At 38.3% G+C, this 17,502-nt stretch overlaps 2 protein-coding genes across 3 annotated transcripts in view; one reads left to right on the forward strand and one right to left on the reverse strand.

Annotated features, from left to right (window-relative positions):
* Positions 1–8,862, forward strand: part of LOC113990992 (MDM2 binding protein) — a 29,945-nt gene extending 21,083 nt beyond the window's left edge. For both annotated transcript variants that reach the window (XM_027726942.2, XM_027726945.2), the window contains exons 18-22: positions 1,481–1,747; positions 3,015–3,261; positions 4,374–4,487; positions 6,204–6,269; positions 7,571–8,862. In XM_027726942.2, coding sequence (XP_027582743.1) covers positions 1,481–1,747; positions 3,015–3,261; positions 4,374–4,487; positions 6,204–6,269; positions 7,571–7,606 — 730 coding nt within the window. In that variant the 3' untranslated portion in view covers positions 7,607–8,862. The remainder of the gene's footprint in view (positions 1–1,480; positions 1,748–3,014; positions 3,262–4,373; positions 4,488–6,203; positions 6,270–7,570) is intronic.
* Positions 8,863–11,292: 2,430 nt separating this feature from the next.
* SNTB1 (syntrophin beta 1) overlaps positions 11,293–17,502 on the reverse strand; it is a 112,451-nt gene continuing 106,241 nt past the window's right edge. Inside the window, exons 6-7 of the mRNA XM_027726947.2 lie at positions 16,129–16,319; positions 11,293–14,777 (exon numbers count right to left, since the gene is read on the reverse strand). Of these exons, the coding sequence (XP_027582748.1) occupies positions 14,685–14,777; positions 16,129–16,319 (284 nt within the window). The 3' untranslated portion in view covers positions 11,293–14,684. The remainder of the gene's footprint in view (positions 14,778–16,128; positions 16,320–17,502) is intronic.

Here is a 17,502-nt window from a genome sequence, read left to right on the forward strand (position 1 = left end):
AAAGTCTAATCTCCTGAAGTCCAGGGTAGTGAGCTTGCTGTGTGCCCTCCTTGCTGCCCTGAGGATCTCAAACTGCACTAGTTAATGGTCACTGTAGCCAAGGCTGCCCTTGAGCTTCACATTCTCAACAAGCTCCTTCTTGTTGGTGGGAGGGAACAAGGTCCAGCAGAGCATCTCACCTCACTCGGAAAAGGAAGTTATCAGCTCATTCCAGGAACCTCCCAGACTGCCTATGCCCTGCTGTATTGTCCATCCAACAGGTATTGGGGTGATTGAAGTCCCCCATGCAGACCAGGACTTGTGAGGCTGTTCCTATTTATGATTAAATTAAATTTTTGGTGTAATGAACGTGTGCCAGACACTTGAATCCTGTGTTGCAAAGAAAAAGTAATTGCCATTAAAGCAGTGAGTAAAATGGCAATTTAACTTGTAAAGTTAAATAGATTTTTTTATCTTTATAGGGGATGTGACTACTCAGGGGACTGAGAATATAATAAGGAAATTTAAATACCTTGAAATTTTTAAGTTAAGAGAGCTTACTCTCTTATCAGATAATGAATTTATTTCTAGTGGAAAGTCTTACTCAACTGTAGAAATGGACTCATCAGTCAGTTATTAGAAAAGTGAATTTCTCCCTGAATATGAAGATACTCTGAAGAAAGTAGAGAAATCAGATCTAGCATTTTAACATGATTTCATGTTAAGAGACAAAAGTAAAGAATGTGTCTAGAGTTCCTAAGAGTGGGAAACATTGCTGAGCAGCTTGGAGGGTGGGCTGAGTGATAGCTCACACTGTTCAGAATACTTCATAAGAAAAAGGATGAAATAATACTGGACAATACTGTTACCTTTCCCCAGCAGAGGTAACGTAAGTTTCTGGGTGATGAAACACTGAACTCTTCCAAGGAATCTTGGAAATCATTTACATCACAGAAAAGTTAGTTAAGATGGGTTTTGTATTGTTGTAATCTCTTCTGTAGGTTTCACTGGGCTAGAAGTACTCATTTGGTATCTTTCAGCTCCACTGTATTTAATACAATTTGTTTTGTTGATTTCATTGATTAAACTGCTTATTCATTGTAGTCGATAAGAAACACTTTTTTGTATTTTTAGCATTTAAAAAATGTGAATCTCTCATACAGCACTGTTTATCTGGGACAAAGCTAAAGGTTTCACTTCAAAGGTGCAGTTAGCAAACACTTTTTGTTCAAGGAAAAAATTCTGCTAATGTCCATGGAAATCTTATTTATAAGACCACAGGGTAAAGACTTGCAAAGAATATATGATTCAGCTTCTTTGTTGGCGTTGGACTAAATCCATAAGGTATGTGTTAATTTACTGGGTGGTTATCTTTCAGAACAATACACCAGTTCAAATGAAAAAAAGTTTTGCAGTTCACATGATTGTCAAAAGTAAGTTTTTCTGATTGTAATAAAGCAGAGACTTTCTCTCACAGGTTTCTCACCAATTTCAATTTCAGATATTGTCTAGATGACAGAAGAGCCTTAGAGAGAGATGTGGGATATGCTGAACTTCAAACTCGTCTTATTCGCTATGAAACTCAGACTACTTGCACCAAAGAGTGCTGCCCTGTGCCAGTTGTCTTGAGTCCTCTCCCATCTCCCGCAGTCTTGTCAGAGCCTGGAAGTGTCCCTGATGGAGAGTCTTTACAAAGTGAATTCAAAACAGAGACATCAAGGCTAAAACGCAGATCAAAAGACTTGGATTGCTTTTATCCCAAGAAAAGGTAATGCACTGAATAAAATGAATCTTTAGCATGAAGTATTTCAGTGGTCTCTTGTGAACTGCATCTTTTCTTTCATCTCAAAATGTTTTAGTGAAGCTATCTAGACAAATGTTCTAGTTGTTTAATCCTCCTCTGTGGACTCATTTTTTTTCTCAAGTGTGACCTCTCATTGATAGCATTAGATTAATCAAAAACCATGTGGCACAGGCAGCTTTTATTTAAGAGATGCGGGGCTGTATCTTGCAGAGTCTCAAGTGCCTTTGAAAAGATGACAGATAGCCTCATCTAGGACTGAAACTGTCACTGCTGCTGCAGTACAAATAAACAACTAGAGGTTTGGAAAGCCAAGTACTGTACAAACAGAATAATTGAATTGCTAATCCAAAGGACTGCTGGCATAAGATGACCTACCAAAACTCAATCTTATTGTCAGCCTTGTTTATTAAAGTCTTTTCTGCAACTTTAGTTTTTAAGATTTTCCTTTGTACCTTGTCCTCACTCTGAAGATGCAAAGTCTTTGTGTCAATGAAAAATAGCTGCTATGTAACACTATTTCTGAATGCACTTTTTACTATAATACTTCACTTTGTCCTTCTTTCCAGTCTGATACCCTTTGCAGTCTAATCACACCAAGCCTTTAACAGAGGTATGGTTTTAGGAATATTCATATCTTTTGCAACCTACTCTGAATAGTTAGAAAAGAAAATGTGATTGTATCTAACATTTCATGAATTAGAGTTTTGGAATAACTAGCGCTCTTACAGTTGAAGGATCAAGGATTACAATGTTCCCAGAGAACTATAATGCCCAACTTCCCGTAGTTAAAGATGAGTTCTGACATTCCTGCAGAGCCAAAAGAAATGAGGTAGTTTCAAGAAGCTCTCTTATCCTAAGACTGGAGGCCAGCAAACACTGTTCTTCCTGGCTCTCTAGATGAAGGGTCCATATGCAAAACTACCCCTTCTTCCAAAGAGTTTCATTTTCATCATTATCTGGTTTCTTCAGTTTGTTTCTGGAATTTTTTAATCAGAGGTTTAATGAGTCTGTATATTAGAGACCGATCCAGTCAGTGGAGTGTTCTAATACAAAAAATATTATATAATGGAATCCTGTATTCTTGTCTGCTCTTTTCAGATGCTGTTTGCAAGAATGCACTTATTTCTTTTAAGCAGCAGCCTCCATAGTAGAAACAATGGCACCAAAAGAGTCAGTAAAAAATCTGGAAGTTCTTTTATCTTTTTTGTTTGTTTGTTTAACTTCCTTCTAGGCTAACCAAATCTGAGAGTACAGATTCCCTCCTCTCTCAGGCCAGTGGAAGTAGCGGGAGTCACTGTGCGGTTGCAGTAACAAGGAGGTGCTCTGAAAGATCAGCTGCTTTAGCTGGGATGCCACTGAAACAGCCTGGCCAACCCCACAAAGTGACCACTAAGGCTGGCTCAGCCAGTCGTGTAAATGCTGCCCAACCTGAGACCTTAAAGCCAGCAAAGGAATCGAGATCCCAGAAGCATACAAGGGTAAAGGTCTATGTTGTTTGCTTAGTGAAGAAGCATCTTGCTTAACTTCTTTCCATGGGACTTGATTTTTTACATTTTTTAACTCAAAGTGAACTGTCTTCATCTCTCTTTGTTATTAAATTTCATTCTGTTCGTTTGTGCAAGTGAATCCTGAAGGCACTGTGGAGAGTGCTGCAGAAGCAAGGAATGAAAAAGTATGTAAAGGAGTATTTTATCATGCCGAGGGAATTAAGGCTGAGAGGGATAACAACTAGGAATAAAAAAGGTGGGAATTAATATCAGTGGAGTTATGAAATGTAGAAGATTAATATAAAACTTAAAGGCACCAAAGAAATACCTGTGCTGGAAGGGTCGAAACCATTGTGGAAGAACAGACTGTTCTGAGAATAAAAAGATATTCCAATAGTTGTACAAGTCCATTAATTGACATAACATTTAAATACTTTGGTGCAATAACGTTTACTTAATAGCTGTATATATTAGGAATGCCATTTTTAAAATACAGTACACAAAACTGTTTCTGGCATGATACTAACTTTAAATTAATCCCAGGATACAGAGAGGACTCTGCAAGAATGCTGATGTACTGTGAGTGGCAAGTTGGGATTGCCCAAGTAAGCATAAATTGGTGTGACTCATTCAGACCTAGAGTAAAGTTTAAACATCTCTGATACAAAAAATGTCAGAGGAAATTTTCCAATATGACTTTAGTGTCTGATTTAGATTTTTTTCTTTTTTAATATGGATGCATCAAAGAAGGAAATACCAGTCTAATGAAAAGTTATCTGTTTATTATTTTGGAGGAAATAAAATCCAAGCCAATATAGATTTTTTTGTCTTCCAAGCTCCATGTGAATATTTGATGATCCTTTACATTGCTTTGACGTGTAAGCATTTCCTTAATTTTTTAGATGAAGGGAATGGAAATAGATTGTTAAATAACTCTGCTCAGATTTGGTCAGTGGGTTGATGGTGTTGGGGCAATGGATTAAAGAAAGAGGCAAGAAAAAAGATCAGGTTTTCTGTTTTGGTTTTTTTTTTTGCTTCCATTGGACAATTTTTCTTGTCAGTAATTGGGATGAATTTTTGAGTGTGTTTCTGCTGTTTCCAAGATGCTGAAGGAGGTGGTTGCTAAGACTCTTCAGAAACATGGAATTGCAGAGGATCACAAGTGCTTTGCATCATGCAGCCAGCGTCTGTTCGAGATATCAAAGTTCTACTTAAAGGTAACTAGAAGACATGCTCTTACAGTTCTTTGTTCTTAGTTAACTAAGTCTACTCCTGAATAAAACTTGAGATAGACTGTGGGATATTCACACTTGATTAAGACAATATTTCCCAATATGTTGTAGTAGTGTGTAGAATGTGTGGATAAACCTTTAGGCTTGTTGTCCAATGCAGAACATAGTTTTACAGTATATTTTGGTGGTGTCTTATTTGTTTTTAAACCTTATAAAGCAGTACTCTTCTATGTGAGATAACACCCTAAAGCATGGATCTGTTCAGTCAAGTCATACTTTATTGCTTCCTTAGCTGTTGTAGCTATCTCACAGCTGTAGCTGTGACAGCTCAACTTCTCCCTTGTTCTAAGGCTGTTGGCTCAACAAGTAGCTTACAGAACTGACTCAGAAATTCTAGTTCTCTGACATGCTCACAGAAGTCACTGCAAATGTGCACATCTATCTAACACATACTGGCTTGGCAGCACCCTGTAGAATTGCATCAACCTCATTTTTGGAAAGAGATGAGAATTCTTTCCACAATATCTAAGAGACTTTGTGAGTCAATGCTTAAGCCATGTTACTTGGTCTGGGCACAAAATCAAGTTAAATTACAGTATGGGGTGTTTAAAAGCTATTGCTCACAAGCTGAGCTGCTGTTCCTGCTCATTTGCATGTGTTTAACCTATGTCTATTGGGTGAACTAAGTTTAGACAACTTCAGTAGAGGTGATTTAAGGTAAACGAAGTTGCAGTTGAACAGGGCTGATTGTTTACACGGACAATCTGAACATCTTGCTGATAAGCACCAACTTCTTAAATAATTGGAACACATTTCACAATTTGGAACACAGTTGCACAGTCATTCTGTGAGTGCTTCCGGGATCTCACTGAACTATGCCCTGATGGAAGGTCTCCTAATCCAAAAGCAGAAAGGGCTGTATGTAGGGATGAGTGAGTAGGGCAGATCAGATGGGTTCATGGTTCCATTCCAAGTAGAAGAGCAAAAGGAAGAATACTACAGTGATCCTGTCCTTTGGAAAGCTGATCTAGAGAGGTGTCACAGGATTTTGTTCTCCTGAACTGTGTTACAGCCCCAAGTCTGTGGGGGCCCTTTCTTTGAATCCTTTTGTTTGCTGCATATTTCAGAAGCATGATATCATAGGTATCATTTTCCTTGGGAGACAAGTAGTAAATTAATTTTCTTCCTCTTTAGGAGAAGTTTTGTTCTTGCTTTGTTTAAAAGAGTAGATGAGGTTAGACTAATTAATTGGACTGCTAAACAGACAAGCCATTCTAGGTTTTTCCCTTCTTGCACTGATTTTCTTTTTGGATGTCCTCTTCTCTGTTCTTTGCCAGAACTCTGCATTGCAATTTAAGCTCACAGCTGACTTCCATGTTTATATAGAAATAAGATTTCAACCAAATGGTCAGAACTTTGGATATCATTTAGGAAAAAAAATTCTGGAAATGGGCAGAAGGTTAGGAAGGCTCACACACTTGAGTACTAGGGTTGGACTTCTGTAAGGAAAGCTGCAACCCACTGGAATAGATGTAAATTACTTCCTTTATTCATAAAAAAAGCAAAGTCAAATAATTCTTCTGTTGCTCAGAACAAGGTGATGAAAGTGTAACATCACCCTGGTTATTGGGGCTCTTATAACCCAAATTAGAGTCACCATACAAGTGTGCTGATTCCTGTGGCTTTTTGTTTCATATCTAGGATCTTAAAACTTCTAGGGGACTTCTTGATGAAATGAAGAAAACAGCAAATAGCAATGCTAAACAGGTAAGACCATTTGTTTGTTTCTGTAACTAGCCAAGGCTAAATGTTGCTATGGCAACTTGGTTGTAGGATGGTTTAGTCCACAGCTTTGAGAGATGAAGAGAATTCTTCAGTGAAGAACACTCTTCCTTGGCTGTGGGTCTTGTTTCAGTCCGATCTCACAGAAACTTCCTCTCAATCAGTAGTCCCATGGCAAAATTTCCAGTTGCTTATATTCAGGATTTGGATGGTATTCTAGTTATAGCTGCCTATATGATGTGCCACACTGAGAAATGGAAATGAAGGCAATAAATGTTTTTACATCACTGAAACAAAAAAATGAGAGATGAGATTTTTCTTCATTAGAGGGAAGCCTGGATCATTAGGGAATTGTTCTCTTCTTGTGTTGAAGTAAATAACATTTCTTTTCAAAGGTTAGGAAGTAATAAGAGGGTCTGTAAAAGGAAATAAACTTCTTAAAAGAAGCAATGAAAATTAGTAATTTTAAGCTTGGGAGTAACTGTAAGCACAAGGGATATCAGGTGAGTTTATTTGTGTGTAAAGTGAGACTTATGTGAACAGTAGCACAGAGTAAATCATACAAGTAAATACCCCTCCAGAAATTAAGTAACTGACTCTGAAAAATACACTGAAGTGATTCCATGATTGGGAAAAAAAAAGTGTTATGCATAATTACAGTACAGTTTTCAAAATCATAAATTAAATGGAAGAATTTGAACTGGCATAGTTAAGTAATAAAACCCAAACCCTCAAGGAAAACTGCTAGATCCCCGCAGAATTTATTCTACAAGAGCAGTATTTGCTGTGTTCTGTACTGTGCTCTGTTGTGAATTGCTTCCTACACATGATAAGGTTTCAAAAACTGCATGGGTTGTGATGTTTGGTGTTGAACTGTTGTCCTGATACACTGCTTCTCACCACCATCTTTGTCTGGGGAGAAAACAGGTAGTTTTGTGAATGTTTGCTGTTTGCAAAAGAGGCGTTAAAATTGGTGTTCTCCTAAGCTGCTCACTGCTCCCTGTATTGCAGAATATTTTGAAATTAACTTATGTAAACTATAATTGCCAAGGACTAATCAGTGGTCTGAACAACTGCCCTGCTTGGAAAGCAGCAGTAACAAAGGTGGTAGATAAAGCAGTGCACAAATTATCCTTTATTCTTTCTTCTACTGTTTAGTAAATACCACACAGATGATGATAAAGGTGGTGATAAAGAAAGAATTGATAAAATGTGTGAGATATTATTAAGTTACTTTCGAGACCTGGAGTTATGAAAATGGTTTGCTTTCTCATTTATTTGCCCAGGTGATTGAATGGGTTTTGGAGAAGACTGGCAAGTAGAAGTACTGTGTGGATGCTATTCACACCTTCCTAGGAACGTGGGGACAGAGCACTTCTGACTACAAGAAAAGCATTGTACTGCCTGAGGCACACACATACAGATCTGCACACTGGTGGTCAGTGTAATTATACAGACTCATCCTTTAAGCACAGTAGCAAGAGTTGAAACTTTTTATACTGGAAGTTTTAATTATTTTTTTTTAATTCAAATGAAAAAAGGTTTTATTTTATATGCATATTTATTATGTTTGTTAAAAGGAATATAGCTTAACTTGGTTTGATAAAGCTTTGTATGTTTTTCAACCAGTATATATGTTTTTTATGTGAATAAAAACCCCAACAGATTTAATTTTGATAACAGCCTCTTTGGTTTACCTTTTTGTGTGAAGACCTCCACTCTATTATTACAGCTCACTGTTGTATAGACAGCTGTTTACAGCATTGGCCATTAAGATTTCGTAAGCTAATTAAGAGCAGTTTCTATTCTGCAGGTGAAAGCAAAGGTAATTAGAATTCGAGTCACAATTATCTCTGTGTTGTAGTAGCAGGAAAAAAAGAATGTCTTTTGAAACTTGATGGGAGGTCCCATTAAAGAAAGGATCACTTTACAAGCTGAATTTCTGGTATAATTTCCTGCGTGCTCTTTGTAACGCTCCTTAGAAAAAAATTAAAGAGAGGTCTGAGGTCTCATGTCCTGGAGGAGGAGAAAATCAAAGCAAAAGCAGTAATGATGATGGTGAGAGCTGGCAAAGAGCTGGTAAGCTGTGCTGAAATGTAATGGAAAGAAGAATTTCTACCTGTTCCACGTGTTGCAAGTACAGTAAAGGACTAAATTCAACCTTAGTTTGCTGAAGTCTCAGGCATGTACCTGGCTTGTACTAATGTAATTATTCAAGTTAGTATTATTTTGAGATGAGGAGTTCCTACCAAAACAAACAGATTTCACAGCTTTCAGTATAAAGATTTCCTGTTCATCATTTAAACTAATATGATTGATAGAGAAGCACTGCTTTTGTTTGCTATATTCCCCTGGCACGAAAATGGATTAAACAATACAAATATAAATGAAATCTAATGTGATGAAAAAGTAAATGAACTAAACCATGTGGAGGTTAGACTAAATACTGTAAAATCTACACATTCTCTAAAAAGCCTTTCTGATTTTGTGGCATTATTCTTTGCTTAATTCTATTTCATGTAAAGCTGAGCCCTAAGGAGGTTTTTCGTGTCTAACAAGATCTTGTGTTAATCTGTTCCTTTGTCTCTCTGTTTACTGTTCTCCTGAACTCTACAAGACCTTTTCTAGGGGGAGTGTGTACTTGGTTTAACTGACTCTGAGCTGCAAGAGGAGACCTTTGTAGTTGTTCTGCTGTGACAGGGGGCTCTAGTGAGTACCGTGTGCATCTTATCCCAGGACAAACATAAATACTTATGAGACGGATTTCATTTGCAGAATGCCACACATCCACAGCATCCTGGTTTTACTGATTTGGTGAAATAGAAATGCAATGAAGAGAGATACTTAAATAATGATTTGATAAGTGCATGCATGAAATTGCTCCAGTGTAATGATTACTGTGTATGGCTCACATTTCTTCACATTCAACACAGAAACCAAGAAATTAATCAAGACATTAATCTTCCTTAACATCTTTTAGTGAATAAAGGAAGTCTCTTCTTCCAAATAGAGAAAAGCTGTAAGTTATAGCCTTATCTCTTCAGCCTGAATGCTGATACTTCTGTCTGAATACTAAAGCAAGTCACTGAAAGTTGTATTTTCTACTTAATTTTGAGAGATTTATATATGTGTAATTACAAAAACTTTGTAGTTAATAAATTATGCAAAAGTACAGGAACTCTACATTTCATAAAATCCTCGAGGCTAGCTGCCATAAGCAAAGCAAACACTTTTCAGAAAAGTAATTTATACTCCTGAACTGGTTTTATTCTAGTTCAATAGAGCCCAAAAGTTATTGTTTTAATTAATTCTGCAGACTCAAAGGCTGGTCTGAAATAATAAGCAGGAAAGCAGTTAGGGAAACATAAGCATTTTGATGTATTGTTTATTTGCATGGTTCCCAGTCCTGAACTAATACACTGCTCACATGTCTCATTTGCTCTTTATCTTGGTGGTTTTTTAGGGTACGTGGCAGCTGGTTTATTTCTGTGGCTTAGTAACACTGTGCCCCATTTGAGCTGTGATAACTGTCCTTGTCCAAACACTTAACCTATAAAAAACATGCAAAATAATTTGACCTGGTCTACTGTAACAGCACTACAGCAAATTATAACTACAACATACTCTATTGTAGTTCAAAAACCTCACACCAAGAGTTCCCACCAGTTGATGTGTTTCAACTTACGTGATGCAGAACAGAACATCACCTCTTGCCTCTGAACTTCAGATTATTTTCTTGTTTCGGGCTGCTGAAGCCAAAATCCAGTTTGCCCTATGCATCCTCTGGGTGCTTGCTTTCATGTTTTTCCAAATCAGGATGTAAGTCATATTCACCACTACACATTTATAGTTTACCCATAATCCATCCATACTACAGAATAAGCACATAACATAACGTACCATAATATAATAACATTATGTATTATAAGTATATAATCCATCCATTTTATGTGCTTATATTATCCACAGGATTGGGGTAAGACAACACTTGGTGTGGTTGCAATTCCTTGGTGATAGAACTGCTTGCAGTATTACAGCATTTGCATGATGGCTATCACTGGGCTACCACAGAACTTAGCTTGGGTACAAATGCTTGTCAGATTCACAAACTTCCTTTTCCAAATTCACAGTTCTCCCTTGGGAATTGTCTTCTAAATTTTTTTTCTGATGCCTCCCATTATTTACTTACGCACAGAAATTCTGATGAAGGAAGAAAAGCTTTTTCCCTGTGTGGGAAAAAGGTCATCACCTTTGTTAAAATGTTTTCCCCGTCATGCTTTTAAATTAAACTTTTGCCCTGGTTAATCTAGGGGTCCATTTATATCAAGCAGGCTCAGTTTCTCAAAATTTTGCTAGCATATTATTAATATCTGCTCTTTAAAATCAAAGTCATCACTGAATTCAAAAGTGTCCATTTTAGATACAATTCTCAATTACTTTATAGTAATAATATACACAGTGTGTATATATTATTATGTAATATTATATATATATATCACACACTGTATTAATGGTCTCTCTATATATAGTAAATAGCCTCAGTAAAAATCAAATTATAAACCTGCCAGTTTGACTTCTATGAAAAATAAGAGAAATTTGGAAATCAGTGATAGTCTAATGATCTGGAGCACATCACTTGTTTAGGCTCTGATTTTGCTTCCGCTGAAGAAAAAGAAACTCCCAATTAACTTTTAAACATGGGTAAGAGGACACTGAGAACTCTTCTAGATGGAATCAGATCAGCCTCTCCTTCCAATCAGCTGTGCTTCTGAATGCAACGAGCTGGATGGACTGTGCTCCCATGTCCTGTGGGAAGAAGGAATACTAATCTTCTGCAGAAAGAAAACACTTGTTTTGTTATTTGCAAAAGACCAATTCTGATGATGTTCACGGTAGTGATTTACTTGGTAGCACATGAAGAGTTGTGTTCTGATTTATAAAGTACCTTAAGTGAGATGCTAGTTCCATTTGAAGAGCAGGACTGTTAGGAAACACCAGTATGCTTCCCTGAACGCAATCAGATCAGCTTTATTTTCCTTTTTCTTTTTAACAAACACTTTATATCACATTTTTCCAATGACATTTATGTTCCAATACGTATCCAGATCTTTCTAACGGTGAAGCCGCTATACAAACTTTCTGATCCGACTGTTCAATTTACAGTCAGTATTTTGTGAAAAGAGTGAGACTCTGAAATATTCCTTTTTTGGATTTCCATGAGGCTGGTCTGTTATACCTCAGGTCAAACTGAAAAAACAGCCTTAAATTTCCAGTTAGGTTTTCTATTTGGGCCACTAAATTAAGAGTTTAAGTTAAAGGGAAGGAAACCATCTTTTTTTCTATAACCGTTCATAAGAGAAACATGGCACATGTTGACCTCAGTCCTTGAATGCAGAAGCTTGAGCAGAAATTTCTTTTTTTCTTTATGACTTCTGAAACTGCCTAGTGCAGTATAAGCAACAGAGAAAGCATTGTAACTTCAGCAGAGGAGTCTGAATGACCTGCCCTGGAACATCCCTGTGAGCTTTCAGGTTTTTTTAATTTTAAATTTTTAAAAGTCATTCCATCAATGCAATGAACAGTTCTCTCAAGTAACGGAACTCTTAACAAAAGAACTGAAGTTTAAATGTCTTTTTCCCCAGCCCAAAACCAAAGAACAGCCTTCCAAATAGTTTGTCTGGGTACAAAGTAAGCTCACCTCACAAAAATCCAATAAATGACTTTATTAAATATATTCTTTTCCTCTAAAATATAAATATTCACTATACTCTTATAAATGTGGAGTAGGTCCATATTTAATTTGTCTATCCCATCCAAATATGAATCAGTTCAAAATCTGAAAATGAAGAAATAGCATCTGTAATTATCATTTATTTTTTCTATAAATATATATATGAATCTTCTTTGCAAACTGCTTAGTTATTCACTTAGACTTCATATAGTACTGAGCACCTTAGATTACATTTTGTATCATTTAATTGTTGGTACTAATATAGGAATTTGTAATATTTACAATGCACATATGTGTTAAGGATAACATTCCAGTGATTTTTAAGTGTTAAAGGAGTAAGGAAATAGTGCAGTATAGTTTACAGATGTATTTTACCTACCCCACAGAATGCAAGTTTTCACTTTAACCTCTGGAACTTTTATAGGAGCCCACGTCCAGATTTTTAAGTCATACTCTGGAACAGTGATCAAAATGTTCTGAATTTTTAAAACCTTCACTGTTTTAAAACCTACACAACTGTTGTAACAGTTTATTTGATCATGTGACACAAGTTCCTACCCAAGGACCCGTCCCCCCGCGTACCGACTGCTCTCAGCTTCTGAGATGCTCTTCTAGGAGCCTCCAAGCCAAAGGAGACCCACGTAACTGCCCACAGAAAGTTGTGTGGATGGCAGTGGTCACTAAGTGAGAAATGTCCATCTGGAAATTATTGGTAAGTTACGTAACACGTTACTTCCTACCTTGTGAATTTACATGAGGAATTAATTTTTAAGTGCAAGTACCGTGACAGTAAAAACAATGTTCACAGCGAGGTGAATCCTCTCCCAGGTGTGCTTGTGAGTGGTGAGAGGTGCTGGCAGAGGGGCTGCTCCTCCAAAGGGGCACTTAGCTGTTCTTCAATGACTGTTTTCTGTATTTATGAATTCAGCCTATCATCCTAAATTTTTAGTTAGTCTTTATGATTAAGATACCTATGGAAACCACAATGAACTAATTCTTATGCTGTGAATAAACAGCATGACTTACACTTAACTCTCAAACTTAGCTTAAAAACAACATGGAGCCAAACTGTGTTTTTAATTTTCCTCTTTACCAGCCAAGTGATGCTAAGTTGAAATTTATGTGCTTTCTCAGGAATAAAAGAAATGTTGTAATATGACAACCGAATGCCCACAAACTTTGGATTTATTACTTCCTGTACACGTCTTTCAAAGCGTGAATTTAGGGCAAAACTCTAAAAGCAGACAAAACCCCACCCCGGTGTGAAGCAGTTCTGTTTATAAAGGAAGAGCAATGTAAGTGCCATCCCTGTTCTGCTTCTTTCTATTTCTATTACTTCCAGGTTCAAGCTGTGTGTGCATCATTTCTGATGATGAAGGTCAGTGTTCCTGCCTGCTTTGTGCTGCCCAAGGTAATTGAACAAGGCTCAAACTCAGTGAATTGCATACTTTGACTAGAAGCAGTAAGTTGTGGTGCAAAACAGGAACTAGTAAGTCAGGGACATGGAGGTGAACATCTTACGTTTCACCAGCAAGAAATCTGGACTTGCCAAGTCATGCCCATAGGAGCAGTACCATGTTAAGGAGTACAGCTCATGTTCCCACCCTGGTGTGTTTTTCCTCACTATTGTGGAGCTGCTTGAATAACTTTTCTGAAAACTCTCATAAAATCAAGTCCTCTTCCTTCACCACATTTGTTCTTCTATGAAGACCACACCACCACACTGCTATGAAAACACCACACATCTTGTCTGAGCAGGTGACACAGTAGGGGTAGGACAGGAAGCTTAGCATGGCCTTCTTTTGGAAAGCTGCCATGGAAATATGCTGGCAGAAGCTTCCATCACACTTCGACATGGATTCAGGTACCTTTTACCTGAGCTGGGGATCACAGATAACTGAAACTCATTAAGGTATTCTGGGAAGTCACTATAAAAATGTATCCCTAATGTTCATTAATACAGGACAGTCCTACCTGTGCCCACTGACAGCCGGCTCTCAATACATCCTAGAGTTGGTCTTACTTTGGCTCCATCCCTAGGAATGTACATGTAGCACATCTTTATTGTTTAATTTGAAACTGCCCTGGGCAGGGGCCCTCCAGGTGTTCCCTGACCACAGCTGTATTGCTTCAGAGAGTCCAACCAAAGGCGTGTATTTGAATGCTCTGCTGGGCATTCATGCAACAGGTTCTGACAGCTCCAAAATAAAAATTTTCTGGAAGTGGTACACAGGTTACAACTAAAAGAATCTTTTACTTTTGGGACAATCTTGTTTGGAGAACTTCTCAGCCAATCTTGAGTTTGCATTATAGCCAACATGCTCTTGTCTGCTTAGCCCTTTACTTATTCTATATAAACAAGTACATTGAAATAGGCACAATTTATGATTCTGAAACATTTACACGTATGGTACTACACGCTTTTACGGTCTCATATGGGATTTTAAAACCTCATTATTTACAATGAAATCCCCTGTCTTCCTTGTCATGCCATCTCTTTAGCTGATCAAAATGAAACCTGGGCCTTGGAAGACTGCAGAAATGACCTAGGCCCAGTGCTGAACCCCAGGCTGGTGTCTGCTGCTAGCTGGGACGGGTTCCTGCTGTTGACTGTACTTCAGATGAGCATGGTTGCTCTGTCTCTCCTTGAAGAAACAGATGGATCCCACTTATGCCACCAAGCCCAGTCTCGTGATCTTTGCTGACAGGAAGGAATGAATGATGAAAACAATTGGTTTTGGACAGGAATGGAGGTCCAGTTGCTGAAAATGCAGAAAACAAAAAATCAGGTTGAGAATTACTAGATTAGATTACAGCTCAAAGAAGGAATAATTTATGAAGTACTTGATGAACTGCTGTCTGGTATTTTGAACAGGCTTCTATTAATAACAGCCCTTCTCTACAACATATTGCTTTTCTTTTGCATACAGCTGCAAATATTTAGGTTATTCAAAGTAAGTAATAAGCATCTTGAGAGCAGATGAGATCCTGGTGCCTCTGGCCTTGCATCCACCTGGGTGAGCAGCAGAAAACTGAGACAGATGCTACAAGCAGTTTTCCAAGAGGCTCAACCCCTCCTGTCTTTTCAGGCTCTGTTTCTGACCAGGGATGGTGGGACTGCACTGTCTGATACCCAGTGCATCTGCTGTTGTTCACAGCTGAAGCACCTTCAGCTGGTGCTGCAGAGTTGCTCCTCTGTTCTCACAGCCAGCAGTGACACTGTACTGAGTCTTTTTTATTACACAGTCGTGGTTCAGATCTCACCACACTCTTGCTAAGCATGACAGGCTTGTCAGTGTAGACAGCACGTTCAACAATAGGGTCACATCAAAAGAAAACAAATTTGCCTTTCCACCGGTATCAATTTTACTGAGAGCTTGTAACAAACTCCCTTCTGAAAGCCTGACAATAAGCAGTTTGCAAAGTGTTAACGAAAATTATGTGAAGAATTAAGCACCCAATGTGATCAGGAACTGCTGAAAAAATTTGTGAGGGAAGACCATGTTTACATTCATAATTTATGATATTTAAACTGCTCATTGGAATATGTGCCTTGTATTTAGGCACTGTGACAGCTTAGAGGCCTAAGCAGACAGTTTGCACTATATCTGTAGCCTTAATTGTTTTTTTCAGCAACTACATGTTCAAAAATGTTTTAACACACCTTGTTGTCGTAACATGAAGTCCCTAAGGGCCCATTGGAATTAATAAGATCTCATTCTTACGTTCTTTCACCCTTGATCATTTAAAAAGTGAAGTGGATACATACAAAAATTCTAATATCTGGCTATTTAGAGGTACAATTTGTTCTTGAATGTAACAAATCTTTCATCCCTCTTTGCATGGTTTTATGATTTTAACTGTCTTTTTAGTTCATCTCCTTCTATAACCAGATTGTCATGCTGTACTAGAAAGCACAGCATCTAAATACTGGTACTGGAACCTGGCACTGGCCAACTGTTGTGAATAGAACAGAACAGAATAAAGTATTTCAGTTGCAAGGGACCTACAATGATCATCTAGTCCAACTTTCATTAGTGCTTCTCCACACCCAGAGCCTTTAGGATCACAAGAGATGGTAACATGCATCCCTTTTCTAAAAGTAGTACTTACAATTTCTCCATCTTTTCCTCCAAAGTCTAAATAAAGCATCCTTATCCCATCATCTGAAGACATTTTCAGTTTTTCGTAGGGATACTGTGCAATTTTCTTGGAGAAGGCACCATCTTGTGGTTCAGTTGTAAGAGAGAATCCATGTTCATAATGGATGGTCAGGCGGCACTCCTGGCTTTTGTATGTGCAAGCTGCAGAAGAAATCAAAATTTAGTCTGTAATGTTCCTAAAAGCACCAAATTCCATTTGGCTGCAGATACCTGCATTTGGCATTTGATCTCAATGCTATCTTGTGGAAAACTAACCTTTCCTGAAACTGGGCTAATCATGCTCTAACTGTCAACCTCTATCAACTTGCAGGTTTGGAAAAACAACTGAAATCCTGTTGTGCAAGGTCCAAGCAAAGTTATGGTGTAAACACAACAGACTAAAACTGTGCTCAGCAGTAGCAGGACTGATGTCATCCTTTCAGTTACTAACTTCATTCTTCATGTTGCAGCAAACATCTATCTGCTGACAAAAAACCAGTACGCTGAAATTTAAGAAGGCTTAGACTGGTGTTTCCTCCCTCCAAACCTTGACAAAGTCACAGCTACTCTTCTTTTTGTGCCTGACAGACACAGCCAAAATCAATAAATGCGGCGCACAATGCATGAGAAAATTAGAAGCTGTAAAGGGTTTCCCTAAAGTATTTTGGCAAAGATGAAGGCACTCCTGAGTCCTCATTAGTGTCGTGGTAATTGAAAAAGGGCCCAGATAATTGTATATAATAGCTACTGCAGCAGAAAGGCTGCATCTTCCTCTCAGCTCAGAAACAGAGGCCATGATCCAAATAAGAAAATGAAGAGTTTTGGTGTTCACATCCCAAATTCTCTATTCTGTCACTTTCCTGTGACCAATTCTGTCAAGGAAGGTCACTGGCACTGAGATAAAAGCATTGTTATAAAAGAAGGGGCTGATGCTCTCCTTCTGCTTTCAGAAAGACTGGCATCCATGTCACTGTGCTGAGGAGACGGACGTGTCCCCCTGAGCACTCTGGTTGGTTTCTCTGTCAGGGGCCCTCCCAAAGCAGCCTGAACTCCCTGTGCCTACCGGCCCGAATCCCTCTGCTCAGCAGCACGTGGCTGTACCTGATGCTTCAAGAAACCAGAACTGCCCCCTGTTGTGGGTGGATCTGTGCTTTGGCTCCTGCTCTCACAATTTTAGGATACGAGTGGAGATAATGTTCACCATTAACGGCCCTGCCAGTTGTAGAGTGAGCAGGGAAAGGACTGCAAATCCTGAAGGCATTTAGGAGAAGGGCACAGCCCCAAAGCCACAGAGCCACCCCAGGCCAGCAGATATCTGACCAGACAGGGCATCACTCCAGAGCAT

The sequence above is a fragment of the Pipra filicauda genome, unplaced genomic scaffold (genome assembly GCF_003945595.2).
Source record: "Pipra filicauda isolate LSUMZ 115617 unplaced genomic scaffold, ASM394559v2 scaffold25_size4600443_pilon, whole genome shotgun sequence".
Lineage (NCBI taxonomy): Eukaryota > Metazoa > Chordata > Aves > Passeriformes > Pipridae > Pipra > Pipra filicauda.